The 18,367-nt window shown below is 55.7% G+C and overlaps 1 protein-coding gene across 1 annotated transcript in view; it reads right to left on the bottom strand.

The window, feature by feature from the left end:
* Window positions 1-1,617: 1,617 nt before the first annotated feature.
* The window catches only part of SUPT16H (SPT16 homolog, facilitates chromatin remodeling subunit), a 34,464-nt gene continuing 17,714 nt past the window's right edge, over window positions 1,618-18,367 (bottom strand). Inside the window, exons 19-25 of the mRNA XM_075569136.1 lie at window positions 13,574-13,686; window positions 12,837-12,912; window positions 11,762-11,931; window positions 10,216-10,345; window positions 9,602-9,728; window positions 9,415-9,495; window positions 1,618-2,485 (exon numbers count right to left, since the gene is read on the bottom strand). Of these exons, the coding sequence (XP_075425251.1) occupies window positions 2,382-2,485; window positions 9,415-9,495; window positions 9,602-9,728; window positions 10,216-10,345; window positions 11,762-11,931; window positions 12,837-12,912; window positions 13,574-13,686 (801 nt within the window). The 3' untranslated portion in view covers window positions 1,618-2,381. The remainder of the gene's footprint in view (window positions 2,486-9,414; window positions 9,496-9,601; window positions 9,729-10,215; window positions 10,346-11,761; window positions 11,932-12,836; window positions 12,913-13,573; window positions 13,687-18,367) is intronic.

Genomic DNA, 18,367 nt, shown 5'->3' with positions numbered 1-18,367 from the left:
CCCGGAGTCCTCTTCCATTTCCCATCACTGCAGATTGCGCCCTGAAGTCCATGGGAACACAAACCGTGATCTAAAGCTGAAACAAATAGGACTCATATAGACCCCGAGTCCTCTGTACTGCCCTTTGGACGAATAGTTCATTTGAAAGCTCCTTGTATTGTCCCCGAATATATTTGTATATAGTTATCATATCCCCTCTTAGACGCCTCTTTTCTAATGTAAATAAATCTAATTTAGCTAGCCTCTCCTCATAAATTAGATTATCCATCCCCTTTATAAATTTGGTGGCTCTTCTCTGCACTCTCTCTAGTTCCATAATGTCTTTTCTAAGAAGTGGTGCCCAAAAGTGTACTCCAAATTCAAGGTATGGTCTTAATTATGCCCCTTTACAAAGCATAATTATGTTTACTTCCCTTCCCGTTTGATGCAAGATCTTGTTTGCCTTTGCAGCTACTGCATGACATTGGGCACTATTGCTAAGCCTGCTGTCTACAAGCACTCCTAAATCCTGCTCCATCAAGGATTCCCCGTAATTTATCCCCATTTAATTTGTAATTCGCCTTTTTATTCTTGCATCCCAAATGCATAACCTTACATTGATCTGTATTAAACCTCATCTGCCATTTACCTGCCCACGTTTCCAGTCTCTCCAAGTCCTTCTGAAGAGAAATTACATCCTGCTCTGATTCTATTACCGAACACAATTTAGTATCATCAGCAAAGATGGAGACTTTGCTCTCGATCCCAACCTCAAGGTCATTAATAAACAAGTTTAAAAACAGGGTTCCCAGTACCGATCCCTGAGGTACTCCACTCACGACTTTAGCTTAACCAGGTAGATCCCAACATGTGCCTATCTCCGGCTCTAACTCAAACTCCTTGGTTATCGCCTGTGATGTTCCGCAAGGCTCTGTTCTGGGGCCCCTACTCTTCTCTGTGTTCATTAATGATCTTCCTGTATGACAAGCTGTAGCTTGTCAGGAAGCCTCAATACACATGTATGCGGATGACAATATTATATGCACACAGCCATAGCCTCTCTGACATTGGACATGTACTTCAATCTGATTATTTGAGTCTTGAAAATTGGATGTCCCAAAACAAATTTTTTTTAAACACAGACAAGACTGTAACAATGGTATTTGGGACCAAGGCTACATTTTTAAAGCTTCAAATGAATGAGCTCCAGATCAGAACCGGCGCTAATACCGCCCTATCCCGTTACTCGTTTTAAATACTTGAGCATATGGTTTGACTCCCATTTAACATTTATTCGGGATGCACATTGATACCCTGACATCCAAATCCAATGACAAACTAGGGGTACTTTACAGAAACAAATCCTCCCTATGTCTGCTGGTCAGAAAGTGTATCGCACAGCAGATGCTAATGCCAATTATTGACTATGTGGACACCCTGAACCCACCTCAGCAAACGTGTACCCCGAAGAATCTAAATGTTATTGTAATTTCATAGCGACAACCATGGAGGGGTTAGGAGCGCAGCTCCATTTCAACCTTTGGGTAAAACCATGTGTCGTGCAAGAACAATGTGAATATAAATCATACAACTCGCTGCCCCCGAAACGTTACAAAGACGTCACACGGGGGAAAAACGTACAAAAAAAAAAAGTTTATTTTGATTTTTAACATTTTTCCAAAGTCTGAAAAACACCGTTTACACTCACTGCTAGAGAGAAATATAACACGGAGAGAAGAGTCAAGGAGGGCAAAAAAAGATACTGAAACTTGTCCCCACTGCGAAGACTTCAGAAACCGCGGCGAGAAACGATGGCAGACAGCGGCGAAACGCAAACAAAGTACGCTTTCCAAAAAAACAACAAAAAACCCCAGTTTGGTGGGAGGCAAGCCGCGCAGAAAACCGCAGGCGTGAAAAGGAAGCTGCGGCCAGGACGGCCCAAGTGGAAATTGAGGTGAGGGGGTCGCGATAAGCCTCACGTGTGCGGGACAGCCACCCGAGGGCAGCTGGGGGCGCAGAGGCGCACTTTAACCCTTTCATTGTCAGTGCTGCGAGTCCATGCCGGATTGACATCCTCTCTCCGTCGCCCCCCTCCCCCAGCCTGGAAAAGTTTTGATATTTCCTCATTTCACCTCAGCCATAAAGTGCTCACTGAGGCACCAAACTTTCAGCCGTGTCCGGTATTGAGGGGAAGAAATAATAATAATAATAATAATAGTAGTAAAACCATGACGGATTGGTCCATTTAACCTTTACACTGCTGGGCAGTCTCACTAATGCAGAGCGATGTGTTGCAGACTTCCTCTGGCAGCAAAGGAAGAGAACCCTGAATCTGGGAGAGGAATGAGACGTAGAAAGAGGGATGAGGGGGAAGGGGAAATGGGGGGAAGGGGATGCGGGTATCACTTCCTCCTCTTTTTGGAGGGGGTGTGACTGCGGCTGATGATCTTCCTCTTCTTTCCTCGACTTTTGTCCTCCTCTTCCTCGTATTGGCTCTCGCGGTCAGCTGAGGGGAGGAGACGCGGCCGTTAGCGGGTTGAGAAGTGCACAGTACGCTTGCATTGAGCTTTGAAATGGAATAACACAGCTGTGTACAGATGTAGCAGGCGTGATCACTGCCGGTAACCCAATAACACGGGCGGGACAGCGGCAGCACTGACGTGTGCGCGTAAAGGAGGGCCAGGTGACACGGGCAGGACAGCGGCAGCCCAGAGAGGCCGTGCTACATAACTGGGTGCTAGCCAGAGAGGCCGTGCAACATAACTGGGTGCCACCCTGAGAGGCCGTGCTACATAACTGGGTGCCAGCCTGAGAGGCCGTGCTACATAACTGGGTGCCAGCCAGAGAGGCCGTGCTACATAACTGGGTGCCACCCTGAGAGGCCGTGCTACATAACCGGGTGCCAGCCAGAGAGGCCGTGCTACATAACTGGGTGCCAGCCTGAGAGGCCGTGCTACATAACTGGGTGCCAGCCTGAGAGGCCGTGCTACATAACTGGGTGCCAGCCTGAGAGGCCGTGCTACATAACTGGGTGCCAGCCTGAGAGGCCGTGCTACATAACTGGGTGCCAGCCTGAGAGGCCGTGCTACATAACTGGGTGCCAGCCTGAGAGGCCGTGCTACATAACTGGGTGCCAGCCTGAGAGGCCGTGCTACATAACTGGGTGCCAGCCAGAGAGGCCGTGCTACATAACTGGGTGCCACCCTGAGAGGCCATGCTACATAACTGGGTGCCAGCCTGAGAGGCCGTGCTACATAACTGGGTGCCAGCCTGAGAGGCCGTGCTACATAACCAGAGGCCGTGCTACATAACTGGGTGCCAGCCTGAGAGGCCGTGCTACATAACTGGGTGCCAGCCTGAGAGGCCGTGCTACATAACTGGGTGCCACCCTGAGAGGCCGTGCTACATAACTGGGTGCCAGCCTGAGAGGCCGTGCTACATAACTGGGTGCCAGCCTGAGAGGCCGTGCTACATAACTGGGTGCCAGCCTGAGAGGCCGTGCTACATAACCAGAGGCCGTGCTACATAACTGGGTGCCAGCCTGAGAGGCCGTGCTACATAACTGGGTGCCAGCCTGAGAGGCCGTGCTACATAACTGGGTGCCAGCCTGAGAGGCCGTGCTACATAACTGGGTGCCAGCCTGAGAGGCCGTGCTACATAACTGGGTGCCAGCCTGAGAGGCCGTGCTACATAACTGGGTGCCAGCCTGAGAGGCCGTGCTACATAACTGGGTGCCAGCCTGAGAGGCCGTGCTACATAACTGGGTGCCAGCCTGAGAGGCCGTGCTACATAACTGGGTGCCACCCTGAGAGGCCATGCTACATAACTGGGTGCCAGCCTGAGAGGCCGTGCTACATAACTGGGTGCCAGCCTGAGAGGCCGTGCTACATAACCAGAGGCCGTGCTACATAACTGGGTGCCAGCCTGAGAGGCCGTGCTACATAACTGGGTGCCAGCCTGAGAGGCCGTGCTACATAACTGGGTGCCACCCTGAGAGGCCGTGCTACATAACTGGGTGCCAGCCTGAGAGGCCGTGCTACATAACTGGGTGCCAGCCTGAGAGGCCGTGCTACATAACTGGGTGCCACCCTGAGAGGCCGTGCTACATAACTGGGTGCCAGCCTGAGAGGCCGTGCTACATAACTGGGTGCCAGCCTGAGAGGCCGTGCTACATAACTGGGTGCCAGCCTGAGAGGCCGTGCTACATAACTGGGTGCCAGCCTGAGAGGCCGGGCTACATAACTAGCAGCGATATGTTGAGACATTAACTCTGCATGAGCCAAAAGGTCCCAGAGAAGAGGACTTCTGCACTAATACTGCAGTAACGGTGTATTCATTCCCAGGTGGGGTCCCGATCGGAGGGGGAGATTATTCCTATTGTAGGACACATTGGTTTTAATGCTAATATTTATTGCCATGTTGGCAGCTGTTACAAGCTCACATCACTAGGTCATTAATACGCTGGATGTGGCTTCTGAACATTAAGCGTCGAGCAATCCAGTCAATCATTAACACACACACGGACCCGAGCGCAGTTATCCCGCGTCGCTCACACATGGACCCGAGCGCAGTTATCCCGCGTCGCTCACACATGGACCCGAGCACAGTTATCCCGCGTCACACACGGACCCGAGCGCAGTTATCCCGCGTCACACACACACGGACCCGAGCGCAGTTATCCCGCGTCGCTCACACATGGACCCGAGCGCAGTTATCCCGCGTCGCTCACACATGGACCCGAGCACAGTTATCCCGCGTCACACACGGACCCGAGCGCAGTTATCCCGCGTCACACACACACGGACCCGAGCGCAGTTATCCCGCGTCGCTCACACATGGACCCGAGCGCAGTTATCCCGCGTCGCTCACACATGGACCCGAGCACAGTTATCCCGCGTCACACACGGACCCGAGCGCAGTTATCCCGCGTCACACACACACGGACCCGAGCGCAGTTATCCCGCGTCGCTCACACATGGACCCGAGCGCAGTTATCCCGCGTCGCTCACACGGACCCGAGCGCAGTTATCCCGCGTCACACACGGACCCGAGCGCAGTTATCCCGCGTCACACACACACGGACCCGAGCGCAGTTATCCCGCGTCACACACGGACCCGAGCGCAGTTATCCCGCGTCACACACACACGGACCCGAGCGCAGTTATCCCGCGTCACACATGGACCCGAGCGCAGTTATCCCGCGTCACACATGGACCCGAGCGCAGTTATCCCGCGTCACACACATGGACCCAAACGCAGTTATCCCGCGTCACACACATGGACCCGAGCGCAGTTATCCCGCGTCACTCACACACGGACCCGAGCGCAGTTATCCCGCGTCGCTCACACATGGACCCGAGCGCAGTTATCCCGCGTCACACACGGACCCGAGCGCAGTTATCCCGCGTCACACACATGGACCCGAGCGCAGTTATCCCGCGTCACACACACGGACCCGAGCGCAGTTATCCCGCGTCTCACACATGGACCCGAGCGCAGTTATCCCGCGTCGCTCACACATGGACCCGAGCGCAGTTATCCCGCGTCGCTCACACATGGACCCGAGCGCAGTTATCCCGCATCACACACACACGGACCCGAGCGCAGTTATCCCGCGTCACTCACACACGGACCCGAGCGCAGTTATCCCGCGTCACACACATGGACCCGAGCGCAGTTATCCCGCGTCTCACACACATGGACCCGAGCGCAGTTATCCCGCGTCACACACATGGACCCGAGCGCAGTTATCCCGCGTCACACACATGGACCCGAGCGCAGTTATCCCGCGTCACACACATGGACCCGAGCGCAGTTATCCCGCGTCACACACATGGACCCGAGCGCAGTTTTCCCGCGTCTCACACACATGGACCCGAGCGCAGTTATCCCGCGTCACACACATGGACCCGAGCGCAGTTATCCCGCGTCACACACATGGACCCGAGCGCAGTTATCCCGCGTCACACATGGACCCGAGCGCAGTTATCCCGCGTCGCTCACACATGGACCCGAGCGCAGTTATCCCGCGTCGCTCACACACACGGACCCGAGCGCAGTTATCCCGCGTCACACACACACGGACCCGAGCGCAGTTATCCCGCGTCACACACATGGACCCGAGCGCAGTTATCCCGCGTCACACACATGGACCCGAGCGCAGTTATCCCGCGTCTCACACACATGGACCCGAGCGCAGTTATCCCGCGTCACACACATGGACCCGAGCGCAGTTATCCCGCGTCACACACATGGACCCGAGCGCAGTTATCCCGCGTCACACACATGGACCCGAGCGCAGTTTTCCCGCGTCTCACACACATGGACCCGAGCGCAGTTATACCGCGTCGCTCACACATGGACCCGAGCGCAGTTATCCCGCGTCACACACATGGACCCGAGCGCAGTTATCCCGCGTCGCTCACACAGGGACCCGAGCGCAGTTATCCCGCGTCACACACACAGGGACCCGAGCGCAGTTATCCCGCGTCACACACACATGGACCCGAGCGCAGTTATCCCGCGTCTCACACACATGGACCCGAGCGCAGTTTTCCCGCGTCTCACACACATGGACCCGAGCGCAGTTATCCCGCGTCACACACATGGACCCGAGCGCAGTTATCCCGCGTCACACACATGGACCCGAGCGCAGTTATCCCGCGTCTCACACACATGGACCCGAGCGCAGTTTTCCCGCATCTCACACACATGGACCCGAGCGCAGTTTTCCCGCGTCTCACACACATGGACCCGAGCGCAGTTATCCCGCGTCACACACACATGGACCCGAGCGCAGTTATCCCGCGTCGCTCGCACATGGACCCGAGCGCAGTTATCCCGCGTCACACACACACGGACCCGAGCGCAGTTATCCCGCGTCGCTCACACACACGGACCCGAGCGCAGTTATCCCGCGTCACACACATGGACCCGAGCGCAGTTATCCCGCGTCACACACGGACCCGAGCGCAGTTATCCCGCGTCACACACATGGACCCGAGCGCAGTTATCCCGCGTCACACATGGACCCGAGCGCAGTTATCCCGCGTCGCTCACACATGGACCCGAGCGCAGTTATCCCGCGTCACTCACACACACGGACCCGAGCGCAGTTATCCCGCGTCGCTCACACACGGACCCGAGCGCAGTTATCCCGCGTCGCTCACACATGGACCCGAGCGCAGTTATCCCGCGTCGCTCACACACGGACCCGAGCGCAGTTATCCCGCGTCGCTCACACATGGACCCGAGCGCAGTTATCCCGCGTCACACACACATGGACCCGAGCGCAGTTATCCCGCGTCACACACACATGGACCCGAGCGCAGTTATCCCGCGTCACACACACGGACCCGAGCACAGTTATCCCGCGTCACACACACATGGACCCGAGCGCAGTTATCCCGCGTCACACACACATGGACCCGAGCGCAGTTATCCCGCGTCACACACACATGGACCCGAGCGCAGTTATCCCGCGTCACACACATGGACCCGAGCACAGTTATCCCGCGTCACACACACATGGACCCGAGCGCAGTTATCCCGCGTCGCTCACACATGGACCCGAGCGCAGTTATCCCGCGTCACACACACGGACCCGAGCGCAGTTATCCCGCGTCGCTCACACACGGACCCGAGCGCAGTTATCCCGCGTCTCACACACGGACCCGAGCGCAGTTATCCCGCGTCTCACACACGGACCCGAGCGCAGTTATCCCGCGTCACACACACACGGACCCGAGCGCAGTTATCCCGCGTCGCTCACACATGGACCCGAGCGCAGTTATCCCGCGTCGCTCACACATGGACCCGAGCGCAGTTATCCCGCGTCACACACACACGGACCCGAGCGCAGTTATCCCGCGTCGCTCACACATGGACCCGAGCGCAGTTATCCCGCGTCACACACACACGGACCCGAGCGCAGTTATCCCGCGTCACACATGGACCCGAGCGCAGTTATCCCGCGTCTCACACACACGGACCCGAGCGCAGTTATCCCGCGTCTCACACACACGGACCCGAGCGCAGTTATCCCGCGTCGCTCACACATGGACCCGAGCGCAGTTATCCCGCGTTACACACACATGGACCCGAGCGCAGTTATCCCGCGTCACACATGGACCCGAGCGCAGTTATCCCGCGTCGCTCACACACGGACCCGAGCGCAGTTATCCCGCGTCACACACACACGGACCCGAGCGCAGTTATCCCGCGTCACACACACGGACCCGAGCGCAGTTATCCCGCGTCTCACACACACGGACCCGAGCGCAGTTATCCCGCGTCGCTCACACACGGACCCGAGCGCAGTTATCCCGCGTCGCTCACACACGGACCCGAGCGCAGTTATCCCGCGTCACACACACATGGACCCGAGCGCAGTTATCCCGCGTCACACACATGGACCCGAGCGCAGTTATCCCGCGTCTCACACACATGGACCCGAGCGCAGTTATCCCGCGTCTCACACACATGGACCCGAGCGCAGTTATCCCGCGTCGCTCACACATGGACCCGAGCGCAGTTATCCCGCGTCACACACATGGACCCGAGCGCAGTTATCCTGCGTCGCTCATACATGGACCCGAGCGCAGTTATCCCGCGTCACACACACACGGACCCGAGCGCAGTTATCCCGCGTCACACACGGACCCGAGCGCAGTTATCCCGCGTCTCACACACACGGACCCGAGCGCAGTTATCCCGCGTCTCACACACACGGACCCGAGCGCAGTTATCCCGCGTCGCTCACACATGGACCCGAGCGCAGTTATCCCGCGTCACACATGGACCCGAGCGCAGTTATCCCGCGTCGCTCACACATGGACCCGAGCGCAGTTATCCTGCGTCGCTCACACACACGGACCCGAGCGCAGTTATCCCGCGTCACACACGGACCCGAGCGCAGTTATCCTGCGTCGCTCACACACACGGACCCGAGCGCAGTTATCCCGCGTCTCACACACACGGACCCGAGCAGTTTTCCCGTGTCGCTCACACACGGACCCGAACGCAGTTATCCCGCGTCACACACACACGGACCCGAGCGCAGTTATCCCGCGTCGCTCACACGGACCCGAGCGCAGTTATCCCGCGTCACACACACACGGACCCGAGCGCAGTTATCCCGCGTCACACACACACGGACCCGAGCGCAGTTATCCCGCGTCGCTCACACGGACCCGAGCGCAGTTATCCCGCGTCGCTCACATGGACCCGAGCGCAGTTATCCCGCGTCGCTCACACATGGACCCGAGCGCAGTTATCCTGCGTCGCTCACACACACGGACCCGAGCGCAGTTATCCCACGTCTCACACACACATGGACCCGAGCGCAGTTATCCCGCGTCACACACATGGACCCGAGCGCAGTTTTCCCGCGTCGCTCACACATGGACCCGAGCACAGTTTTCCCCCGTCGCTCACCTTTTCTGGCTTCCTCCTCCAGTTGATCCCAGTCCTTCCCACTCTCCTCGTCAGTGCCCAGAGAATCTCCACTGTAGGCCACTAATGGACGGATACATTCAGTGTCACAACCTTGCCCACCATACATAAGCCCCCCCTCCCATCCCACCAATTACAAGACCCCCAGTAAAGCGGCACTCTGCTATACCAGAATCCTCGCTCTCGTCAGAGTAATCCTCATCGCTGTCCTCCTCCTCCTCATACTCGTCCTCCGATGGGTTAAACGTCTCGTCTTCTACCTCAGACTCCGAGGCGGCTGCCTCCGCGTCGCTGCCCTGTGTGCGAGGGGAGACCGGTCAGACAGGCCAGGCTTTCCCGGGGCCAGGGTCGTTGCTTACATTACTTCTGCTGATTCAGGTTGTCTGACACCCTTAACAAACAGATACCCAGCAAGCTCTCAGAAACCCCCCAAAATGACTGACACCCTACCAGACGGGCGCTGCATTCCTTTTAACCCCATCCTCACTGGGTATAAAAGTGTACACTCTCACCACAGTCTCACTATTTTCAACAAGGTTCCAGAGGTCCAAAAAGGGAACAATTTAATACACACTTTCCTCACCATTTGCAAAGATTGCAGCGAGTAATTGTTCATCACACACACACACACACACACACACACACACGCACGCACGCACGCGCACACGCACGCGCACGTACACACACACGCTACGCAAGGGACATTGAGCGCGCAATGCAGGGGACGCTAGGGGCACAACAGACAGTCCAGTTCTACAGCTAAAAGTGCCATCTCCCAGTCACCTCTCCTTCCGGCTCCAGGAAGGACCAGCCGCCCTGCTCGAAGAATCCCTCGGGGTCATCCACGATAGTCTTCATAATTTTGGTCCAGTTGAGGGACTGCACCCCCTCGGTGTACTTCAGGTCACAGGAGCTGAGGGGGCAGAGAGGAGTGAGGACCCTGTATCGCCTCTTACTCAGGGAGAACAAGGGGCTAAGACTGGTCAGTCAGCACAAGCCAAACCTGGACATTTAAATGAGTATTTTCCAAGGACACACAAACATGCCATGTTAGGAACGCTGCGTTACTGCGTATATTTCCATGTATCTCAGGCACTAACCTTCCTCCAACTAGTACCGTTTCCCCCTTAAGCGGCCAGAAATGGAGTCAGCCCCATGGTTCTGCCACTCTCCTCACAACCCAACGCAGGCCACATTTTGGGATAACCGATACCAGTCGCACACGAAGGTTATATTAAAGTGCAAAGAAAGAAGAGTGTTAATTAAAACACTTTCATTCAGCAACATTCTAATAATAAAGTTCCCCATTATTATTATTATTAGAATTTGTCTGAATTAATGGGTTTGAATGAATCCCACTTGCATAACACAAGTTAGGAGCTTCCCACTCCATACTCTGATCACTCGCTGACGTTCCCTGTGCCGCGGGGGTAAATCCCCAGCCATATCTCATTTTATTATCGATCTTGGTGCATGCAAATTGGGATCTTTTTTCCCCTCCTATCTTCTAAGGGGGGATCCCTCTTCTTTCTATGCATTACCCATGTGCACCAAGATCAAATTCCTACACAAGGTGAGCGGGCGGTCTTGCTCGTCTCTAAGGCTGCGTCCATACAGGGGCAGACCGCGCGGTGAGCGGTCAGACTGCCTAAAGGCAGTGATCGCGTCTACACAGCGTGCGGGAGGGGGCGCGCGATGCGCGTGAAATCAAGCAAAACTGATTTCTCGGGCGGTCACGTGAGCAGTTCGCACAATGAGGGCGAACCAGCTGTGACGTCACTGGCCCGCCCATAGACACGACCCCGGACGGCACGCGTACTAAGGCCAGGGAAAGCACCCGCTTTCCCTCAGCCTCCGCGCGGCTGCAGGGTGTATGGACGCAGCCTGACCTTCACGTGTGCCTGGTGATGTGGTCATGGATCAGGACATGAGCCCACACGGTTTAAGACCTTCGAATTCTTAGACCTGCCACTGCTCTTCCGGGCCTTTTCTACGAGACCTTGATAAAGTGCTCGTGCACGAAACGCGCAGGGGCCTTCACCCGTCCGTTACCCACTTTTGAACTGCACAATAAATATCTTTTTTGGAGTTGCCCTGAATTACCTTATTTTGTTCTTCACCATTTTTGCTGTGCTCGATTTTACCTACTACCTCCTGGCTTTCCTACAAGACCTTCCCCCAGGCGGAGGTCTCTGCCTTCCTACATGCAGCACCTTTATAACCCATGCAAGTGTGTGTGATCGGAAAGTGACAAACATGCGGGTGTGCGCTCACAGCCGTGCTCTCTGTGTGCACCAGCGAAACCCTCCCTCCCACGCGACAGGCTCACTTCAGCCATTCCTTGATGGGGTCCAGCGACGCCACGGGGATAGCGTTGATCATGGTGACCTTCTTGCTGTATTCCTTGTACACGATGACCATGTCGAAGTTCTTCAGGTGGAACTGCACCCTCTCAAAGTGCACGAGCTCCACCTCGTCCAGCGTGACCACGAAGGGAGGCTGAGGGGATACAGGACACTGCTATAATGACCACGCCGTGGCTCAACTCTACACATGGTCCCACTAGCTGCAAACCTCACATCCTAACGATCATGTGTCCGATGTTTAATCTCCTGGACTTCCCCCAGAAAGAGCTGCAGCTGGGTCTGGGTCTGCCCTGTGTTTGGTCAGTATCCGTTTGTAGTCGTACTATTGTATCTAAAAGCTGCGCCTTCCCCTTTCCTCAAATATGGGAGCAAACCAGAAAGGAAACACAATGCGCACACTTGCAGGTGTGCGCAGCAACGTCGTCACACAAACCGTTCAGGGAACATGTCGCTTCCCAGGGAAATATTCTATCGGTACACCTTCACTGCTCCGCTGCTGAGTGTGCAGGGGGGGACGGGGGGACAGTCATTGCAAGTCTTTGTGTGGCTCCTCCGCTGCTGAGTGTGCAGGGGGTGGAGGGACAGTCATTACAAGTCATTGTGTAGCTCCTCCGCTGCCGAGTGTGCAGGGGGGTTGGAGGGGGTGGGACAGTCATTGCAAGTCATTGTGTAGCTCCTCCGCTGCCGAGTGTGCAGGGGGGTTGGGGGGGGGGACAGTCATTGCAAGTCATTGTGTAGCTCCTCCGCTGCCGAGTGTGTGTGCAGAGGGTTGAGGGGCAGTCATTACAAGTCTTTGTGTAGCTCCTCCGCTGCCGAGTGTGCAGGGGGAATGGGGGGACAGTCATTGCAAGTCATTGTGTAGCTCCTCCGCTGCCGAGTGTGTGTGCAGAAGGTTGAGGGGCAGTCATTACAAGTCTTTGTGTAGCTCCTCCGCTGCCGAGTGTGCAAGGGGGGGGGGGGGTGTAGGACAGTCATTGCAAGTCTTTGCATAGTTCCTGCACTGCTGAGTGTGCAGTGTCAGCGGGCGCTCACACTCACCCATTCTGTGGTGTTCACCAGGGCACTGCTAGTGGGCTGCAGGAGGCAGGTGCTTCTGTAGGGAGCGCCATTGAACCTGAAAGGTGGAGCAGAAGACAAGCTCAGAGAGGGCAGGGAGCGGACATGAGGAGGAGTAACGCTCTGCAGGTATATCCGCCATGCGATCCAGGGTCAGAAGACAAGCTCAGAGAGGGCAGGGAGCTGACATGAGAAGGAGTAACGCTCTGCAGGTATATCCGCCATGCGATCCAGGGTCAGAAGACAAGCTCAGAGAGGGCAGGGAGCTGACATGAGAAGGAGTAACGCTCTGCAGGTATATCCGCCATGCGATCCAGGGTCAGAAGATAATGAAGAAGTCACAGAAAAGGACAGACTCATCCCTCTTTATCGCTGCACATCCTGTGCCACTGCGTGCCCGCCACTGGGGTAACACCAACACAGTGTAGGGGGAGGGGACACTCACAGGGCTTATTACCCCAGGTCTCTGCAGGGGGAGGGGACAAGCACAGGACTTATTACCCCAGGTCCCTGAAGGGGGAGGGGACACGCACAGGACTTATTACCCCAGGTCCCTGAAGGGGGAGGGACACGCACAGGACTTATTACCCCAGGTCCCTGAAGGGGGAGGGACAAGCACAGGACTTATTACCTCAGGTCCCTGAAGGGGGAGGGGACACACACAGGACTTTTTACCCCAGGTCCCTGAAGGGGGAGGGGACACACACAGGACTTATTACCCCAGGTCCCTGAAGGGAATCTCGAACTCCAGGTCGTCCTTAGTCAGGGATTCCACCTTCTCGATGAAGTTCTTGAAAGCCGTTTTCAGCTTGTGCCTCATTTCTCTCTCCATCTGTAACCAGAGCAGGCCGCAGTGAGAAACACACACACACACACACACACACACACACACAGACACACACAGACACACACACACACAGACACACACACACACACACAGACACACACACACAGACACACACACACACGTATGTAAATAGAAAAAACCTTCACTTCCAGATGAAACATATAATGAACCATAATAGAAAGAGGGCTCCTATTAACTCTTTTTGTGCTGGTGAGTATTATAGAGCACTAGCTGAGAGCCCCGGCGTTGCCCGGGATGTTTGTGGTGTGGGTGTAGCATTTGGGTGGGGAGTGGTCCACGCGGCCCATGTGCGGTGGTAGTGCTGCTGTGGCTGTACTGATGGTGATTGTATTGGTGTGCTGATTTGGGAGGGTTTGGTGCTGATGTGGGGGTGCGGATGTGGGTGTGCCGATGGGGGAGGTGCAAAGGTGCCGATGTGTGGGTGCTGATGGTGTTGATGGGGGCTGGGAATGGTGGGGAGGCGAGAATGCCAGTGTGCTGGGGGGGCATACCGGTGTGCTGATGTGGTGGTGCTGGGGTGTGTGTGTGTATACATGTTTGTGTGTATACATTGTATGTGTGTGTGTGTATACATTGTATGTGTGTGTGTGTGTATGTGTGTGTGTGTGTGTGTGTATGTGTACGTGTGTGTGTATACACGTGTGTGTGTGTATACACGTGTGTGTGTGTATACACGTGTGTGTGTATACACGTGTGTGTGTATACACGTGTGTGTGTGTGTATACACGTGTGTGTGTGTGTATACACGTGTGTGTGTGTGTATACACGTGTGTGTGTATACACGTGTGTGTGTATACACGTGTGTGTGTATACACGTGTGTGTGTATACACACGTGTGTGTGTGTATACACATGTGTGTATACACATGTGTGTGTATACATTGTGTGTATGTATATATTGTGTGTGTGTATACACATGTGTGTGTATACACGTGTATACATGTTTGTGTGTGTGTATACATGTTTGTGTGTATACATTGTATGTGTGTGTGTGTATAAGTGTGTGTGTGTGTGTGTGTGTGTGTGTATACATGTGTATGTGTGTATACATGTGTGTGTGTGTGTGTGTATACATGTGTGTGTATATACATGTGTGTGTGTACACATGTGTGTGTGTGTGTGTGTACACATGTGTGTGTACACATGTGTGTGTGTATACACATGTGTGTGTGTATACACATGTGTGTGTATACACGTGTGTGTGTATACACGTGTGTGTGTGTGTATACATGTGTGTGTGTGTATACATGTGTGTGTGTGTATACATGTGTGTGTGTGTATACATGTGTGTGTATACATGTGTGTGTATACATGTGTGTGTGTATACATTATGTGTATGTATACCTGTGTGTATACGTGTGTGAGTGTATACGTGTGTGTGTATGTGTACATGTGTGTGTGTGTATGTCTCCATGTGTGTGTGTGTGTATGTCTCCATGTGTGTGTGTAAGTGTACATGTGTGTGAGTATACGTGTACATGTGTGTGTGTGTACGTGTCTACGTGTACATGTGTGTGTGTGTGTGTGTGTGTGTGTACGTGTGTACGTGTCTACGTGTACATGTGTGTGTGTGTCTACGTGTACATGTGTGTGTGTCTACGTGTACGTGTGTGTGTGTGTGTGTCTACGTGCGTGTGTGTACGTGTGTGTGTGTGTGTGTACGTGTGTGTGTGTACGTGTGTGTCTACGTGTGTGTCTATGTGTGTGTGTGTCTACGTGTGTGTGTTTGTGTCTACGTGTGTGTGTTTGTGTCTACGTGTGTGTGTGTATACGTGTGTGTGTGTATACGTGTGTGTGTGTGTATACGTGTGTGTGTGTCTACGTCTGTGTGTGTGTGTGTCTACGTGTGTGTGTGTGTGTGTGTCTACGTGTGTGTGTGTGTGTGTGTGTCTGTGTCCCTGTGTGTCCTTTGGCCCGTGACTCCGCCTCAGGGAAGGGGGGGGGGTGGGGGGGTGGTGGGAAGGAGGGGGGTGGGGGGGAAGGGGAGGTGGGGGGGAGGTGGTGGGAAGGGGGGGAGGTGGGGGGGGGTGGGGGGAAGGGGGGGGAGGTGGGGGGAGTTGGGTGGGGGAGGTGGGAAGGGGGGTGGAGGTGGTGAGGAGGTGGTGGGAGGTTGTAAGGGGGGAGTGAAGGGAAGGTGAAGGGGGGGTGAAGGTGGGGGTGGAGGGGAGGTGAAGGGTGGGGGTGGAGGGGAGGTGAAGGGGGGGGTGGAGGGGAGGTGAAGGTGGGGGTGGAGGGGAGGTGAAGGGGGGGGTGGAGGGGAGGTGAAGGGTGGGGGTGGAGGGGAGGTGAAGGGGGGGGTGGAGGGGAGGTGAAGGGGGGGGGGGTGGAGGGGAGGTGAGGGGGGGGTGGAGGGGAGGTGAAGGGTGGGGGTGGAGGGGAGGTGAAGGGGGGGGTGGAGGGGAGGTGAAGGGTGGGGGTGGAGGGGAGGTGAAGGGGGGGGTGGAGGGGAGGTGAAGGGTGGGGGTGGAGGGGAGGTGAAGGGGGGGGTGGAGGGGAGGTGAAGGGGGGGGGTGGAGGGGAGGTGAGGGGGGGGGTGGAGGGGAGGTGAGGGGAGTGGAGGGGAGGTGAAGGGGGGGGGGTGGAGGGGAGGTGAAGGGGGGGGGTGGAGGGGGTGAGGGGGGTGGAGGGGAGGTGAAGGGGGGGTGGAGGGGAGGTGAAGGGGGGGTGGGGGAGGTGAAGGGGAGGTGGGGGGGGATGGGGAGGTGGGGGGTGAAGGGGAGGTGGGGGGGGGGTGAAGGGGAGGTGAAGGGGGGTGGAGGTGAAGGGGGGGTGGTGGGGAGGTGGAAGGGAAGGAAGTGGAGTGAGGGGAGGTGAGGGGTGGGTGAGGGGAGGTGAGGTGAAGGGGGGTGAGGGGAGGTGAAGGGGGGTGAGGGGAGGTGAAGGCCGCTCCCTCACCCGTCCGCTCACTCACCCGTCCGGCAGCTCCCTCACCCGTCCGGCCGCTCCCACGTGGATCTGAGGCGGGAGGCAGCTTGTTGTGGCCGCTCCCCCGCTGTGTCCCGGGCGCTCGCTCGCTCCGCTGACTGTAGCGGCGCCGGGGGGGGGGGGGGGGGGTGGAGGGGAGGTGATTTGAAGGGGGGTGAGGGGTGGGTGAAGGCCGCTCACTCACCCGTCCGGCCGCTCCCACGTGGATCTGAGGCGGGAGGCAGCTTGTTGTGGCCGCTCCCCCGCTGTGTCCCGGGCACTCGCTCCTCCGCTCACTGTAGCGGCGCCGGGGGGGGGGTGTGTTTGAAAGCGCGGGAGACACGGGGAGAGGAGGACGTGCGCGCGGGTGTGGAGGCTGATTTCGGGGAGGAAGAGGCGGAGGCGGGTATGTGAGCCCCCCCCCCCCCCCCCCGGGTTATACAATGCTGCTAATGTACACCCCCCCCCCCCCCTACTGTGTGTGTCCCTGTGTGTGTCCCTGTGTGTGTCCCTGTGTGTGTGAGTGTGTGTGTGTGTGTCCGTGTGTGTGTCCGTGTGTGTGTGTGTGTGTCCGTGTGTGTGTGTGTGTGTGTGTGTGTGTGTGTGTGTGTGTGTGTGTCCCTGTGTGTGTCCCTGTGTGTGTCCCTGTGTGTGTGTGTGTGTCCCTGTGTGTGTGTTTGTGTCCCTGTGTGTCCTTTGGGCCGTCACTCCGCCTCAGGCCAATGAGAGGTGTGCGGGGGCGGCCCAAGGGACCAATGAGATTTCCCCTAGGGACACCGGACATCCAGCAGGCAGGCAGGCTGGCATGCATGCAGGCAGGCAGGCATACAGTGCTTTCACTAATATAGTATAAGATTGGAAAGAGCTGGAGTCACATCCCCTTCAGGTTATTCTATCCTCGTGATAAATCAGTGACCACACTGTGAGTCTCCCACCGAGCTGCCCCAGCTCACAGTGATTATGTATGTATGCGTTTATATAGGGCCCACAGTGTACTCAGCACATTACAAGAGAGACAATACAGCACAGAGAATTATAATACAATGCAACAAAATCAGACACTAGGAAAGGAAATCCCTGCCCCAGAGAGCTTACAATCTAAATGGTATGTTGGGAGACTTCGAGATAGCAGGTGAGGGAATACATTCCAGGGATTAATCCCATTGCTAATTCTTGGAGTCAGGAAGGAATTAATTTTTCCCCTTAATGGGGTTTTTTGTTTGCTTTCCTCTGGATCAATAAGTATAGATATAGGATAAAGTATCTGTTGTCTACATTTAGCATAGGTTGAACTTGATGGACGTACGTCTTTTTTCAACCTCATCTACTATGTGACTATGTAACATGCAACTATGTAACATGTAACTATGTAACATGTAGATGGCAGTGCTTGGCCACAGTGGTTGGTACGAGTGACTGAGTGTGGGACAGTAGCCATGAGTCCAGGCTATGGAAGCGCTTCATTTAAGAGGCGAGGTTTAAGGTAAGGTGTTGGCATGGCATGTGAGTGTGAGTGAGTGTTACAGGTAAGGGGCAGTGAGATAAGGTTTAAGGTAAGGTGTTGGCGTGTGAGTGTGAGGGAGTGTTACAGGTAAGGGGCAGTGAGATAAGGTTTAAGGTAAGGTGTTGGCATGGCGTGTGAGTGAGTGTTACAGGTAAGGGGCAGTGAGATAAGGTTTAAGGTAAGGTGTTGGCGTGGTGTGTGAGTGTGAGTGTTACAGGTAAGGGGCAGTGAGATAAGG

The sequence above is a fragment of the Ascaphus truei genome, chromosome 13 (assembly GCF_040206685.1).
Source record: "Ascaphus truei isolate aAscTru1 chromosome 13, aAscTru1.hap1, whole genome shotgun sequence".
Taxonomy (NCBI): domain Eukaryota; kingdom Metazoa; phylum Chordata; class Amphibia; order Anura; family Ascaphidae; genus Ascaphus; species Ascaphus truei.
Note: the sequence above shows the minus strand (reverse complement) of the source record. Positions and strands in the feature narration are given on the sequence as shown.